General features: G+C 41.4%; 1 protein-coding gene across 1 annotated transcript in view; it reads left to right on the top strand.

Annotated features, from left to right (window-relative positions):
- The window catches only part of LOC101854982 (DNA-dependent protein kinase catalytic subunit), a gene marked incomplete in the record, with an annotated part of 122,273 nt that overhangs the window by 27,899 nt on the left and 76,869 nt on the right, over window positions 1-17,505 (top strand). Inside the window, 12 exon segments of the mRNA XM_035972423.1 lie at window positions 1,232-1,326; window positions 2,567-2,675; window positions 3,215-3,339; window positions 3,815-3,884; window positions 5,675-5,865; window positions 6,570-6,717; window positions 8,550-8,628; window positions 9,971-10,093; window positions 11,876-11,970; window positions 13,575-13,767; window positions 14,660-14,767; window positions 16,469-16,719. Coding sequence (XP_035828316.1) covers window positions 1,232-1,326; window positions 2,567-2,675; window positions 3,215-3,339; window positions 3,815-3,884; window positions 5,675-5,865; window positions 6,570-6,717; window positions 8,550-8,628; window positions 9,971-10,093; window positions 11,876-11,970; window positions 13,575-13,767; window positions 14,660-14,767; window positions 16,469-16,719 — 1,587 coding nt within the window.

The following is a 17,505-nucleotide window of genomic DNA, read 5'->3' as shown; positions in this document are numbered from 1 at the left end:
ATACATACATACATACATACATACATACATACATACATACATACATACATAATTATAAATACGTACATACATAAATACATGCTCAATAACGTACATAAATACACAATATCACACAAATACAGAACAGTCTACAACCATACCATTGTCGGTCGCCACTGTGCAGCGCCCTGTATTCTGAGTTAGGGTTGTCGTGTCTTTCTCAAGGACACACCCTAGCGACCACCCATCTGATCCCCATGTCACCGACACTTGCTTAACATTACTTGAATTTAAACTCACTACTCACTTAGCCACTGGAGCCCCCATGAGGCTTGCTGACAAAATAAGTGACTTCTCGGGTTTTAGCCCTGTGGAAATCATCATCGTCGCTGCCTTTCTCACCCTGCACCAGGGTATAAGCCACGAACAAACACTTTCCACCTTTCTCTATCCTGGGCTAGCCTCTTGATGTTATTCCATGTCTTCCCACTTTTCTGTTCCTGAATTTCTGTGATTCTTCTCCAGGTTCCACGCGGTCTTCCCCTTGATCTTTTACCCTGTGGTTTCCAATCCAATACTTTCTTTGCTATGCAGCTACCTGACTTCCTGAGAGTATGTCCAATCTGTCGCCACCGCCTTTTTCCTACCTCATCTCTGGCTGGGATCTGTCTTGTTTTCCTTTACATTTCCTTGTTGGTGACCCTCTCTGTCCATCTGATCCTCAGTAACTTTCTTAGATGTTTGTTCAAGAAAACCTGGGTCCTCTTTATGCAGGTCTGTGATGCGTTCCATGTCTCACGTTCATACAACAGGTGGAGTTTTTACAATTTATTAGTCTCTTGCTGTGAGTCTCCATGTCTCTGAACCATACAGTAGAACAGTCTTCACGTTTGTTTTGAAGATCCTCAGCTTGGTGTTAAATCCCAGTTCCTAAGACAAATTTGTTAGAATGAAATAATTTAAAAAATTGTTAGACTTGGCGGGGCTCCTCGTGTTTTGCTGATACGTTTTTCCACAGAGCGAAGATCGGCGGCCATGACGGTGCCCAGTTTAAGTGTACAAATCTATGGCAACTGCACTTTGTTGTGTGTTTGCAATCCCTTCTTTCTGATAGAATTATTGCCTGCTACTTGATCCACATGTAAATGCTTGTCTTTCCGTTTGACTCCTTGATTGATACTTCCACATGTAAATGTTTTGTCTTTCTGTTTGACTCCTTGATTGACACTTGAATGTTGGTTTTCCTTCACAGAGAGGAGAATGCGTTAGTGGACCGCTTCACTTTCCAAATCCTCGTCAACTTTGTTGAGAGCTTGGCCATGGCTCACACGGATGAAAAATCTTTGGGTGAGCTGTAACTGTTCATAGGATAGATTAGATAAGAACAAGATGTTGTTGTTGTTGTTTGTAACGAATCTAGATCTAGATAATCTGTAGGCACTATCCTGTTAAGTCTCTTGATGAGGTGTACTCAGAATGTGTTGTTCACGGCGTGACAGCTCTGGGGGAAGTGAAGTCTCCCTCCTAAGTTAGGTACAGCTTCCGGGTCAGCTCCAGTAATCAGTAGTGGTGTGCATTCGCATATTTCTTATTCAATAATTACTTTATTACATGACATTGTTGTTGAATCAAGATTCTTTGGCCACGTAAATAGATCAAATGGACTAGAGAAACTGCTGCTGTGTGGAAAGATAGAGGGAAGGAAGAGCAGAGGAAGACAAAGAACAACATACACGGATGGCCTGAACAACTTTGCCATGGATAATGCAAAGAGAAAATCCGTGCTGATCGAGAAGACAGACGACAGGAAGGAATGGGGTACCATGATCATCAATGTCTGCTCCAGACCTGACACCTTAAGAAGAAGAAATTGTTGTTGCTATCGATCCAGCAACAGCTTGGCTCTCGTTGCTGTGTCCAATGCCGTGTTGCAATAAGTGCAGGTTTGCTGCTGTTGCTGCAATGTTCCATAAAGTGTGTTGTCAATGTTAGGTCTCAGAGGAAGTTGTGTGGCTCTAATGTCATTTAGGGCTGTGCAGTGGAACCGGTGATGATCCACTGTCTCATATACATCTAACAGGGCTGCCAACCTTTCCGATTTTTTCTTAATCATTACGATTTTTTAGCCTCACTGTGAAATTCCGATTATAAGGCGATTTATTATGATTTTTACCGCCAGCAGATTTTTGGCTCTAAAAAAAATATTTTTGGCTCTTTTTTTGATTTTACAAGTCCTAGTGCAGACCTGTAAATTGTCCGCCAATAGTCGGAAAACCGCCAATCTCTAAATCAACCCCCGCCCCCCTAAAAAAAAAGGACAAGCGGGCTAACCCAGATTTGGGGGGGGGGTTTGAGAATTCTTGACCTGCACCAAAAGTGGGCATTGCCCTACCTATAGGAGAAGTTTGGTTTCATTTGTGTGTATATCAGTTTAAAATTCTCCTTGTCTTTTAAAGAAACTGAACAAGGGGCAAAACTTTACCTTTGATTTTCTAATTTTCTCAAAACAGCATTTTTCGGGATAGCCCCCTTGTGTTTAAAAGCGACCATGTGTCATCTAAAGAACTGTGTGCGTCTATCCTGTCAGGCACCCAGGAGCAATGCAGCAAAGCTTTGGATCATCTGGAGAGAATTATTCGGGTCAAGGTGGACATGTTAAAGGAGGATCCTGGGTTGAAAGTTCGGCCCGAGCCCAGGTTTGTCTTTTATTTGTTTTCCCTTTGTGATTTCCATTTTTTTGTTGAAAGATTTTTAAAATAGCAGTTTTGTTATTTTTATTATTATCTCCTTTATTGTATATTATTATTATTATTATATACATATTGATATTATCATTACTATTATTATTATTAGGTTATTATTATTATACATGTTATACATAGTATTATTATTATTATTATTATTATTATTATTGTTTTCATCTTTATTATTTTTATATTTTCATCTTTATTATTTTTATATTTTCATCTTTATTTTTTCATCGTTATTATTATTATTATCATTATTATTATTTTTATTATTATTATTATTATTATTATTATTATTATTATTATTATTATTATTGTTATTATTATTATTGCTATTATTAGTAGTAAGATTATTATTACTATCATTATTATAATTATTATAATTATTACAATAATTATTGTTAGAATTATAATAATAATTATTATTATACATATTATACATATTATTATTATTGTACATATCATCATGGTTGTTATGTTTTCCCCAGTGCTTGGAGCAGCAGGAAGCTGGAGTTTGCGGTGCGCTGGTTGACCCGTCAGTGCGGGCGGCCTCAGACGGAGTGTCGACACGTGTGCATGAGACTGGTGTACAATCTGTGCCCTTTGCTGCAAGGTATTTTCTTCTCACTCTTTCAGGATTTGCGGGTGGTTGGTGGGTGCTCTGGTGCTGTTTGCCCCTTGCTGCAAGGTACTTTCTTCTCACTCTTGAGGGGAAGTTTTGATTTGTGGGTGGTTGGTTGGTCTTCTCACTCTTTCAGGATTACCCCGTGGGGCGGTACTACTGACTGAACTGTCTTTAGGCCATTCCCAAAGGGGGGACATTAACATCTCGAATTCTTATGCACAGTAGAATTGTAATTGTAAATGGGCTGATTCATCAGTGTCATGCTCATAACTGTTCCGGAATTGCAAAAGGGAACTGCTGCTTTTTCTTTCCTCATCCTTACTTTCGTCAATTTTCCCCTACTTCTTTTGTATGTTTGTCACTCTCTTGTGACCTGCTATTTTTTTTTTAAGCATTGACTCTTTGTCGAAACTGATTTCTTTTGATTTAAATGTCGCTTTTAATCTGTTCTTACATTCTCTAGGTGTGAAGTCCCAGAAGACATTTTTCAGCATCATCCACAAATCAGAAGGAGCTTCGTACTTTCTCAAGCGGTATGATATCTCTGTCTTGTGTTTTTTTGCATCCCCACTGCCTTGGGAACTGCTGCTTTTTCTTTCCTCATCCTTACTATTATAAATTTTCCTCTACTTCTTTTGTATGTTTGTCATTCTCTTGTGAACTGCTTTTTCCGGGGTGCCTTGATAGTTGGAGCCGACTTTGTGCTGTTGAAGCTAGAGCGGTGAGCAGAGTAAATCTGATTCCCTGTAAGGACTTCTCTGTTGACATCCACCCCTTGGCGCTCATATGACCTTATGCAGTTGGGAGCGCTGTAAGACCTTACGAAAGCTAACTGCTCTGCCAAATGAAAGATAATTTCAGGAGACACTGGCGTGGTAGAAAAAAAAAGATTCATTTTAGAATCATAGCTGCCCCCCAAAAAAGTGCTCAACCTCAGTTATGCAGTTACAATGTTGTTTCATTGTGAGGGTGGAAAATTTATCAGCGTCATTCCACAATTTGTTTGTGGTTGGTGGGGGGGGGGGGGTAGGGAGGGGGGATTTGTGTGGTTTGCTCCTTCTTTCTGATCAAATGTCTATTCTGCTGCAAGCGGACGAAACGCCTTTTTAAAATTTACCACAGTTTCGAGAAAATGAGGTTTTTCGTCAGCGTAACCATTAAAAAGTAGAGTGTTTCCGAAATTTGAATTCTAATTTATTCACGAACTAGTCACACTTTCATTTTTTTTCTTCTCCACACAAGTAGGGTAACTGATCAGGCCTTTGAGTTAGCAAATAACAGTTTTGACGCCTAAGGCGTTTTGTCAGCTTATGGCAGAGTTGTCCTTATCTTTGTCTTCCTTCTTTTAGTTTCATGCTACTCTCCAGTAACACTTCCGATCTGCGGCCACTGATAGGGCCTATTTTTGTTGCAAGTGCCGTGAAACTTTTATTTAAAGCTCAAAATACGTTTCACAATCGCTCTCCTCAATGTTGAAGGGTTTCTAGACAGGCTGTTACTTGAATAAAGACGTTATGGGCCATCTAATGATACATAAGGCAGTGTGGTGAAATCAGGTGCTTGTCAAAACTATGAAATCAAAGAAACCAGCATTTTTGTGGGCGTAGGGCAATTTTTTCGATTTTATTATTTTTTTTTTTGCTCAACACTTTGTACGTTCCTATAAAAACACATTTCTGTGTGGATGTTACTGAAACACGTTCGTTAAAGGCATAAAAAATGTACATTTCCATTTTCCAAGGACACTATAGCTTTGGAGGTCGCCAGACTTTGGTGACCATTTTCTCGCTAATTTTACCTGTCCTACCAGGCGACTCCCACCTCCTTCAATCACAAATATCTCGCCTTCTGTTTTTTTTTCTTGCCAAATGCAAGACAAATGAACAAGCTTTGATTTAAGATTGATATCGATAACTCCTTATGCCAGAAAATAGACATGTGCCTGATTCCAGCACGTCATGACATATTTCGCGACCTCAGTGCCCTCTTGTCATATCTCCATTTCTTTAAAACAGTGAAAATGTGACATCTTCTTTTAAGCTCACTCTTTGTTATGAACTATTTTCACTGTTATTAAAAATGGATATGTGGGTGGTTGGCGGGTGCTCTGGTGTGATTTGCTCCTTCTTTCCTATCAAACATCTATCATCCTTATCTGCCCTTCTTTTTTATGTTTGTTACTCTCTTGTAACACCTCTTATCTTCTGGCACTCATATGACCTTATGCAGTTGCGAGCACAACTAAAACTAAAAACACTACAAGAAAGCGCCGGGGTCGCGATTTGCCGAGGGCATCCTATGTCTCTGTTGTTTTCGTCGTCAGATTTGAAGGTGGAGGTCAAGCGGCGAGCGACACGCACGGCATCCTGGGACAGCCGACGCTGCCAGGGAAGGACAAGAAGAGCTTCTCTCTGAGCGCCACGACCCGGTGGTTCGACCTAGTGTTGGCCGCTCTAGACTGCTCCTGCTGGGTGTTTGGGGAGGACCTCATGACTCTGTCACAGCTCTTTACTGGTAGACTATACTGCTGCTTGTTGTTGTTGTTGTTGTTGTTGTTGTTGACTCTGTCTCAGCTCTTTACTGGTAGACTATACTGCTGCTTGTTGTTGTTGTTGTTGTTGTTGTTGTTGTCGTTGACCCTGTCTCAGCTGTTTAGTGGGTGGTTGGCTGTGCTCTGGTGTGGTTTGCTTCATCTTTGTTATCAGACAACTGTTGTTCTATCTCTCCTTCTTCTTTTTTGTGTTTGTTACTCTCTTGTAAAACATGTAATTTATTGTATTCTTTGGCGCTTGCATGACTTACTTGTGTTGCTAGGTGTGAAAGAACGCTTACTAAAACTTGTATTTATGCACCGTATTTATGTATGTATAGTATATTATATTTTTTAAACCACTGTAAACCAAATTTCATTGGTGGTTGGCGGGTGCTCTGGTGTGGTTTGCTCCTTCTTTCCTATCGAACATCTATCGTCCTTATCTCCCCTCCTTATTTTTTGTGTTTGTTACTCTCTTGTAACACCTCTAATCTTCGGCACTTATATGACCTTATTGTGTTGCGAGTGCCGTAAAACACGTACTAAAACTTTAAAAAAGCAAATTTCCCTAGGAGCATCACTGAAAGTGGAATTTTTTAAATTGTATTTTTTTTTTTATTGAATTCTTGAACATGTCGAGGGTCAATCTGCTTTTCCATCTGTTTCCTTTTCTGACCCCCTCAAGGCAAAGGGTCGGAGATGAGTTGTATGTTCAAGAGTCTGGAGTTCTTTCTCCGAAGTGTTGCCTTTCAAGACATCGAGGGCGTCTCAAAGTTGTTCAGCTCATCTAAGGTGACGGTTTTCACGCCGTGGGAAAAAGATGAGTTCAATAGGTGAGAGTTCTGAGTCACTCATGAGTTCAACAGGTGAGAGTTCTGAGTCACTCATGAGTTCAACAGGTGAGAGTTGTGAGTCACTCATGAGTTCAACAGGTGAGAGTTTTGAGTCACTCATGAGTTCAACAGGTGAGAGTTGTGAGTCACTCATGAGTTGAACAGGTGAGAGTTCTGAGTCACTCATGAGTTCAACAGGTGAGAGTTCTGAGTCACTCATGAGTTTAACAGGTGAAAATCGCCCAGTAACTCAAATAATGAGTTCAACACAAGAGAGAAAATTGCCAGATGAGAAAGTTGCCCAGTGACTTCTTAGTTCAACAGGTGCAATTTGTCCAGTAAACAATGCATAAGAATTGCTCAGTAACTCTATGGGTTCAACAGGTAAGAATTGCTCAGTAACTCTATGGGTTCAACAGGTAAGAATTGCTCAGTAACTCTATGGGTTCAACAGGTAAGAATTGCTCAGTAACTCTATGGGTCCAACAGGTAAGAATTGCTCAGTAACTCTATGGGTTCAACAGGTAAGAATTGCTCAGTAACTCTATGGGTTCAACAGATAAGAATTGCTCAGTAACTCTATGGGTTCAACAGGTAAGAATTGCTCAGTAACTCTATGGGTTCAACAGGTAAGAATTGCTCAGTAACTCTATGGGTTCAACAGGTAAGAATTGCTCAGTAACTTATCATAGTATTTATTATGTAGTGTCTTTCTCATAGTGATATTTACTTTATCATGCTCTAAAGTTCAATTTTGTCAAAATATTTTAATGTTTTTTAATTAGTATGATTTTTTTCAAATAGCATTTCATATACAGTCAAACCTGCCCTGACGGCCACCTCTATAAGAATGCCACCTGTACAAACGACCACTTTCCATTTCCCCCCTTGCGTTTTTTCTATATAATTTAACTGTGTAAAACGGGCACCTGTCCAACGCGGCCGCGGCCACCATATTTTAACACACAACCCCTATCACACTAAGCAATAACACCTGTCTTAGACGGCCACCTTAGTGACTCCATTACGTTTTGTCATAAATTGTGCATTGGCCCCTGGCATTGTGGGCGAGCCGTCATAATTCAATCACATGTCGTTGTTGTTAGGTAGTCCCTCCAACCGATCATACTGCGTAGGCCCCTCCCACTGTTGGCCAATAACTACCAATTTTCAGCTGCTGGTGAGGTAAGCGTGTGATCCCTGAAAACCCATATGCCCCGTCCAGAACTCACACGCAAATCGTAAGTGAAATGAGTGGTCACTGTTTACCCAGTCTGTAACAAAGTAACAGAGGACGTCAACATGAACTTGTGACAGAAGCGTTGCTCGTTCTCCGAGTGGTGGCGACCAGTGTGTTTGTTTTAACATGGCACTCGGTCTTCCTCGTCAGATACATTTCGTTTTATTGTCACCCTTGTGCAAAATTAGCAAAGTCAAAATTACAAACAAAATACATGTACAAACCACCACCACCACCAACAACAACAACAAAAACAACAACAATGCGGCTACTTTCGATTGGGACCTCAAATGAGAATGGTTTGTTTTCTTCATCTTGATCAGTCCCGCCTAAGACGGCCACCTGTCTTATACGGCCACTTTTCTCTTGACAATGGTTGGCCATCTTACACAGGTTTGACTGTATTTAGTGTGAATTGGATAAGTCACTTCAAAAACACTTTGGTATGGAAGTTGAAAATCTGTTTTGAATTCTATATTGTCATCATTGCCCTTTCTTGTTGTAATCGTTTTATGAGAATAAAAGCTCATGATTTGTGATAACTTTTACATGATCGAAAATTTACTGACAAAGCCATCTCTGTGTTCTTCAGGATGAAATGCACGGTGATCATTCGCTTGTGGAACTTTCTGTCCATCCTGCTGGCTCGTCATTCTCAAGAAGTGTTGAAGGTAAAGCATAGCTGCCTCAAGCTTCTTGTTTTTCTTCTTTGAAACTTAAAACAATGGGTGAAAGGGCATTTGAATACCAAGGCCCCAAGATCTGGAATGCTTTACCTAGTACTTTAAGAGAGATCAAATCTTTTGATTCTTTCAAATGTCAGCTGAAGTTGTTTCTGTTTTCAAATTAATAAGATGAATATTTGGAGTAATTTTTCTTTAGTCAGAACACATTTTATGTTACTGTTGTACGCTGTACTGTATTGTAAAGCGCTCAGAGCCTGTGTACTTTAATTGGGGTTGAGTGCTGTATAAATGTCATTTATTTTTATTATTATTATTATTAGTAACTCTTAGTAAACCGAGGCCCCACCAAGGTAGTGTCACTGACTGAAATGTGTCTTAAGGCCATTCCCGCAGGGGGGGATATTAACATGTTTGTATGCACAGTAGAATTGTATTGATTTATCAATGTCATGCTCATACTGTGCCGGAACAACATAGGGGGAACTGCTGCATTTTCTTTCCTCATCCTTACTATCGTCATTTTCCCTCTACTTCTTTTGAATGTTTGTCACTGTCTTGTGAACTGTATTTTCCGGGGTGCCTTGATAGTCGAAGCAGACTTTGTGCTGTTTAGGCTAGAGAGGTGAGCAGAGTAAGCCTGATTCCCCGTTTGAACTTCTCTGTTGACATCCACCCCTTGGTGTGCTCCTATGACCTTATGTAGTTGCGAGTGCCGTAAAACTTTACTAAAATTAAACTCAGTTGTTTATTGAAGGCTTGATTCCTGTGCTCAGTTGGTTTGCCTCTCATTCAATAGGCCCCAGGTTCAAATCCGGATAGCGACGGAAAATTTTATTCTCTAAAATATACTCCTTTCACCTCCTTTCTTGCTCTCTAACAATGTACTGTGTCTGCTTTCGTCTCCACTTTTTTGCCCTCATCCCCTCACCTCCTTCGCCTCCTCCTCTGGGCTTCTGTCTCTTTCTGCAGCCTTTCTACTTTCTACCTTGGCTCCTTCTTACTGCTGTCTTTCAGCCGCACCTCTGATCTTCTGGTAGGAAAGATCTACACCTAGCCTTCTTGGACAAAGGAGAAACATTTTGGAGATGCCATGTGCAAGTTGCGCACGTTAAAGATCCCTTGGTTGCCAAAAATCGGTAAGAGTTCTCTTCGGCTGCTACCCAAAGAAAATTCAAAATGTCCTACAAACTGAAAATGTTTAGTGTGTCCTGCGCGCTCATATGACCTTATGCTGTTGCGAGCGCTGTAAAACACTTATCCCCCCCCCCAAAAAAAAAGAAGAAAAAAAAAGAAGATTGTGTACTGAAAGCTTGATCCTTGTTCTCAGGTGGTTCCTGCGTCCTTGTGGTGCGAGGATTTGTGGCGTCTGCTCTGCGACTGCGTCCTGCGTCCGGCCAGCGTAGGCTTCAACTTGGCCGACACTGAGATCATGCTCAATCTGCCGAAAGAGGTTTGTAAATCGTGAAACTGTATCCTTCAGCGTATTGGGGGCTCCAGTGGCTAAGTCAGTAGTGAGTTTTGACTCAAGCAATGTCAAGCAAGTGTCGGTGAATTGGGGATCAGATGGGTGGTCACTGGAGTGTGTCCTTGAGCAAGACACGACAACCCTAGCTCAAATTACAGGGCGCTGCACAGTGGCGACCGACAGTGGCATTGTTTGTAAACTGTTCTGTATTTGTGTAATAGTGTGTATTTATGTATGTATTTATGTATGTATGTATTTATGTATGTATGTATTTATAATTATGTATTTATGTATGTATGTTTGCCATTGTAAAACAAAGTGCCCTTCTGGGACAAATAAAAGTGTAATTATTTATTTTTTAAATAAATTTTTTAAATTGTGAATTAATGTTTGTATTAGAATTGGTCGCTTTTAAGCCAAATGCCAATGTGGAGAGGCAGACCAAACTGAGGAACACTGCAAGACAAACAGAGCCCAGAGTCCCCCCCCCCTGCAGGGCAGTGCTACTGACTGAAGTTGTCTTTAGGCCATTCCCAAAGCGAGGAATATTAACATGTTCTTATGCACAGTAGAGTTGTAAATGGGGTGATTTATCAATGTCGTGCTCATACTCATACTGTGCCGGAACAACATAGGGGGAGCTGCTGCTTTTTCTTTCCTCATCCTTACTATCGGTCTTTTTCCTCTGCTTCTTTTGTATGTTTGTCACTCTCTTGTGAACTGCTATTTCCGGGGTGCCTTGATAGTCAAAGCAGACTTTGTGCAGTTGAGGCTAGAGAGATGAGTAGTCTAAGTCTGATTCCCTGTGAAGACTTCTCTGTTGACACCCACCCCTTGGTGATCATATGACCTTATGCAGTTGCGAGCGCCATAAAACCCTCTACTATTAAAAAAAAATATTCCATTAAAAAAATGCTAGACATGTTGTGAAACTCAAAATCTGATTCCATGTTTGGACTTCTCTGTTGACATAATAATAATAATAATGAAGATAATTTCTATAGCGCCCACTCCCGTGTAAACACAGCTCTAGGCGCTTTACATAAATGCATGTACGAACAATATTCACGCTCGCGAAACACACGCACGCACACACACACACTCATACACACGCACACACACTAACACACACACATACACACACAAACACACTCGCACACACACTCATGCACACATTACACACACACATGTGCACACACATGTGCACACACATGCACGTCGAACACACACGCACACGCACACGCACACGCAAACGCACATGCACATGCAGACACACACACACACACATACATCTACTTGCTTTTCACACGCGCATGCTTACACATCGTTATGAAATGAGCACACACACATATATAATAAAATAATATACGCAATGCAATTCGCAAAATACATAAATGGATATATAGTCATTTACATAACATTGTACTGAACATGAATCTGCTGACATAAAAATGATGTCATTAAATGTGTCTTTAAAGATTTTTGAATCCTCCCATTGTCTCTCATAAGACCGTATGCAGTTGTGAGCGCCGTTGCTCTGGTGTGGTTTGCTTCTTCTTTCCTATCAAACATCTATCGTCCTTATCTCCACTCCTTGTATTTTGTGTATGTTGCTCTCTTGTAGCACCCCTAATCCTTGGCACTTAATTGACCGTATTGTGTTACAAGTGTCGTAAAAAACTTACAAAAAAAAAAAAACGTTACTAAAAATAAAAAGCAGATGTGACTGTTTTGGTTTACCACTACTGTGTGGGTGTCTGTCGTCAGATGAGTCAAGTTCTCGCAGTTGTCCACAAACACCTGCCTGCTCAACTGCTCAAACAGTTCAAGGTCACTCTCAGGCGACTGCTGGAAACTGAATGGTGAGTAGTGCCGAAGATTGTATGTTTGTGTGGCGTCGTGCTGAAATCAGGCGCTCGTCAAAAACAGTGAAATTTAAGAAAATCGTCCTCTAAGAGCCAGATCCGCGTATCATGATTATGGTGCGAAAATATTTTTCCCCCAATGGAAAGCGCGTATCATGGGCTTCATTTCTGTATAAGTTTCATAGAGTTCCCCTCCTTAAAATCGATATAAAAAGCAAATAACTGTTTCATTTATCATAGCTGTTTGCTTCCAAATTAGCTCATCTTGAGATGTGCGGAATGGATCTCAATATTGTTACAACTTGGATGAAGCAACAAGAATTATTATAGAACTGACAGTAACGCCAAGAACTCCTAAATTGCGTATCATATGACACGCTTTTAGGGCTTGATCGTTTCCGGTGTGTTGATCATTCGTACATGACGACTTTAATCAGTTTTTTGTTCCTCCTGACAAATTTGCTGAAACCTTGATACATGGAACTGGCTCTTATTGCACGAAATGACATTTTTCACCCTCGGTGATGGGCAATGTTTATTGAATTATTTATTTTGGACTCAGCACCTATTATTCCCTTTTCAAAACACATTCCTGTGTAGTTTTTACTGAACAGTGTTCATCAAAGGAACACAAATGTACATTTTCATTTCCCATGGACATTGTAGCTTTGGAAGTTCGCAAACTTTGGCAGCAGTTTTCTCACAGATTTTCCGTCTGATGCCAGGCGAACCACATCTCTTCCAGATATCTGGACTTCCATTCAAGATAGATGGACATTTTTCCTCCAAAAGCAATAACTTTATATGTGCAGATATCTGGACTTCCATTCAAGATCGATGGGCATTTGTCCTCAAAAAGCAATAACTTTATATGTGCAGATATCTGGACTTCCATTCAAGATAGATGGACATTTATCCTCCAAAAGCAATAACTCCATATGCGCAGATATCTGGACTTCCATTCAAGATAGATGGACATTTTTCCTCCAAAAGCAATAACTCCATATGCCACAAAATTGCAGAGTGCTTGATTCCACTGCATTGTGACACATTTCTTGTACATTTGGCCTTAGTTTGTTGTCTTAATTTTGATCAGTCCTGCCTGAGACGGCGGCCACCCGTCCAAGATGACCACTTTTCTCCTTCATGGCGATTGGTGGCTGTCTTAGACTATTTCCACTGCTTAATAACGTTCCTGTCCTATGTGACAAAAAAAAATAAAAAAAAATAAAAAAAATAATCCCCCCCCCCAAAAAAAAAGCAACTGAAAAAAGGAACAGGCAAGCTGCTGCGTTGACTTTTCCCTGCCTTATGTACCTGACGGTATTGGGAGAGAGTATTACCTGTATTACCTGTCCTGGGCAACAACGTCATTGCACACTGGACAGGTCCATAAGTGCTCAGTTCCCCACAGCACCAAAGCCCGCAAGAGAGTAAGTAAGTAATAATGTTCATGTACTATGGGACCAACCCGCCCCCAGAAAAAAAAAATCCAAAAAAAATCAACAACCTCCCTAAACAAAAACGAAACAAAACAAAACAAATCAAAACAAAACAAAAAAACTTGAGCCCCAGTCGTTTGTTCCATCTGTCGTCCCCAGCAACCTGACGTCGTCGCTTCCCCTTGATCTGAGCTCGGCCTCCCTGGACTACACACAGCTGAGTCAGATGGTGGGCGGCTACCGACAGCTGCACGCCGCCAAACTGTTGATGGACCAACTGCCGGCCGCCGCCACCGCCGGGACGACGTCAAAGGCTGACCTGGCCTCTCTGCTGCTAGACAATGTCTTCGAGGTAGAAAAGATGAGATGAGATGAGATAAGATGCGATAGATATGATAAGATGATAAAAGATAAGATTAGGTAAGGTGAGATGAAGTAAGATAGGATAAGATAGAAAAGGTTAGGTAAGATAAGATAAGAGGTAAGATGGCAGACTATGCCAGACAGAACTATGTGAATCTGAGGTAGTGAAATGGAGATAGCCGTGGTAACTGGAGATATCCGTGGTAACTGGAGATATCCGTGGTAGCTGGAGATATCTGTGGTAGCTGGAGATATCCGTGGTAGCTGGAGATACCCGTGGTAGCTGGAGATATCCGTGGTAACTGGAGATATCCGTGGTAGCTGGAGATATCCGTGGTAGCTGGAGATATTCGTGGTAACTGGAGATATCAGGGATTACATAAAGCAGGGTTCCTGCGGCCTCCTTGAATTCAAGGAGTCCTTGAAAACTCCTTGAATTTGCATTTAATGAAAAATCTCCAACAAATTTCCTTGAATTTGAGGAACCTCCTTGAAAAATTTGTCGGACAATGGAAGCTACGATTCCTTTAGGACTAGTGTAGGCCTATCGGAAATAGGCTTTCAGGTGCGAGTGCTCCGTCGAAAACGGCGTGAAAATTTCTGGACCAAATCTTCTTGAATTTTTTAAAGTTTTTGCTTGAAACCTCCTTGAAATCTCCTTGAAACCTCCTTGAAATCTCCTTGAAATCTCCTTGAAATCTCCTTGAAATCTTCTTGAAATCTCCTTGAAATCTTCTTGAAACCTCCTTGAATTCTCCTTGAAACCTCCTTGAAATCTCCTTGAAATCTCCTTAATTTGGTGGGGAGTTCAAGACAGGAATGATGAGTGAATGAGTGAAGATAATCTGATCGTTGGGGAATCACTTTGCGACACTTCACAGGGCCTGGTTCAAACAGAGGACAGAACGAGGACAGCTGCGACCTTGAGCCCGACAGCCCAGACCCTGGCCAACGCTCTCCTGGAGCTGTCGCTGCAGCTCTCCTTTGACGTGAGTCTGTCCCTCCCTCTTTGCATGGTGGGTGGTTGGCGGATGCTCTGGTGTGGTTTACTACTTCTTTCCTTTCAAACATTTATCGTCCTGATCTCTCCTCCTTCTTTTTTATGTTTGTTACTCTCTTGTAACAGCTCTAATCTTCGGCACTTATATGACCTTTTTGTGTTGCAAGTGCCGTAAAACTCTTACTAAAACTAACATTTTATAGGGGCTATAACACTTTCATACTGACAAAGATCTTTTGCTGTCAATGGCCAGGTAACTGTTCCCACCTGAGTGAAGTGAGGAACATTCGTGGTAAGTGCCTTTCCTAAGGACACAACGTTTGGGCCTGAGGCTCGAACCACCGAAACTGCAACCCCATGATTATGAGTCCGGTAGCTTAACTGATTCCGTCCATGATTTTTTCAGGCTCTGGACAGAGTTATTTTTCCCTGCTCAGTTTTAGACCTGGGGTGCATCTATTTAATGCATTACTGTGAAGCTCTAAGTCACTCTAATAGGTATTGTCATACACCAAACTGATGGGAATAAATAGAAAAATCTGTGTACTGTTTGTATTACATTTTCCTTCTGACAAAAACGAATGCAGAAAAAAAATTGCGCAACAGCTCTTTGAAAATTTCGACTTACCGCATTTTCTCAGCTCTACAAGTCCTTATAATCCATAGGAATCAACACAACATTGTAGCGATATCACCCTAGCACACATTTATGCAAGAATTTCACAAATTTAGTTGAATATCTTTCTTTGAAGGGCCTTTTTATTATACCAGGCTCCGTGTTGTTTACCCTTAGATCTAGCCTACATAGCGACAACAAAACGATTTTGCAAGAATTTCGCGGAGTTTCGATCGATATTGGCGCTCAGAGATTGAGGTCAGGTTTGTTTACAAGTTCTACTTCCTTTCGACAACTTAAAAAGTAGGAACTATGTTAAAAAGTGCACCTTTGTTTCGGATTTCGTTGAGCCGCTCACAGCGGCCGAATGGAGGCAGCGGAAAAACTCAGAGCCACTGTCAGCGGCCGAATGGACGGAATCAGTTAACCACTAGACTACCGATGCCACTTACTTACTTTACTTTACTTTATCCGCCCTCATGTACCTCTAGGGCGTCGAGAGGAGAAAGAGCTTCTTGTTTCTAACAAGTTTGATGGCCTGGCTGGGTAGGATATTGTATGTTCTCAGGGTATCCTTCACACCCTGGATCCATGTCTGTCTTGGTTTTCCTCTTGCCTTGTACCCTGATACTTTCCTGTAGTAGGCTTTACTGACAAGCTGGTGAGGTGCCATACGTGTGAGATGTCCAAACCACCTTATTGTTTGCTTTCGAATGTAGTAGAGGACAGGTGTTGCTCCCACCATTTCTCTGATCTTGTTGTTTCTGACCATGTCCTGTCTGGTTTTGTTGACCGATGCCACTTATATGACCTAATTTCAAAGGACAAAAAAAAAATAAAAGAAAGTCTGTGAGTGGGTGGTTGGCGGGTGCTCTGGTGTGGTTTGTTTCTTCTTTCCTATCAAACATCTATCGTCCTTATCTCCCCTTCTTCTTTTTTATGTTTGTTACTCTCTTGTAACACCTCTAATCTTCTGGCGCTCATATGACCTTATGCAGTTGCGAGCGCCGTAAAACCTCTACCAAAACTAAAAGTCTGTGAGCAGGTTTGATTGAGCTTTTCCTTTCCCTGCAGGTTGACAAGCTTGTTGCGAAGATCCTGGACAAGTCCTCCGTGCAGGGAGCGCGCAAGAACATCGAGATCGGCCACGGGGACTTTTTCCTCACCACCTTCAGTTCCACGCTGGCTTCACACATCATGACGTCATCGGCACGGGAAATCGTCAGGTCGTTAATGACGCATGCGTCCAAGGAGCCCCGCTGCGTCAGTCGAGTGCTCCTGGCAGTACTCGACCATGCTTTGAAAGATCGGAGTTTACGGAAAAAGTAATAGTACTTCATCTATCAATGTCTGAGGAGAATATTTCTTTGGGGGGTAGTTTAAAAATATATTTTAAAACTTTCCATTATTGGCCACATTCCTTTCACTGTTTTGAAAATATGATAGCCTAGATGTAGGGCAACACATACACTAACAGTGTCATCACTTGGAAGCGGCCCCCTTGTGATTTTTAGGCACACTTTTGTTTTATGTTAGGGATGAAGATGAGGACTTATTTCCTAATTTCAGGTCCCTCTATGGGAGGAGTTGGGAATGAAGGTTGTGTCCTGCCCCTCAGGACGGAAAGAAAATCCATCTTTGAATGTTATCAATATCAGAATAAAACCTGATGAAAAGAAACGTAGTGGAGCCTGCTTAAACTGAACATGGTGAATCTGAAAGCAGCAGTAAACCGACTGAAAATAAAAAGCTCAATTAAAAAAAAAAGTATTCCCCCCCCACACCAAAGTTCCTGCTAAACAGAGGAAAACCCAGCCAGCGGTCCGTCAGATTTTTGTTCAAGCGGGCTCCACATTAGCCAAATGTTGCCTTTGAAGGGCTTCATTATTAGATCATTTTGTTCATCAAGTCAATATTTTGTGACGTCGGTGGCCTAGTGGTTAGGCTCTCGGACTCACAACAGTAAGGTCGTGGGTTCGAATCACGTCAAGGTCCCGGCGTTGTGTCCTTGGGAAAGGCACTTTACACAAATTTTCCTCACTTCACCCAGGTGGGAATGGGTACCCGGCTATAGACAGCGAAAGATCTTGTCAGTTTGTTAGTGTTTGAGC

Source organism: Aplysia californica, unplaced genomic scaffold, assembly GCF_000002075.1.
Source record: "Aplysia californica isolate F4 #8 unplaced genomic scaffold, AplCal3.0 scaffold00688, whole genome shotgun sequence".
NCBI classification, from domain to species: domain Eukaryota; kingdom Metazoa; phylum Mollusca; class Gastropoda; order Aplysiida; family Aplysiidae; genus Aplysia; species Aplysia californica.
This window is presented reverse-complemented; position numbering and strand designations above follow the sequence as displayed.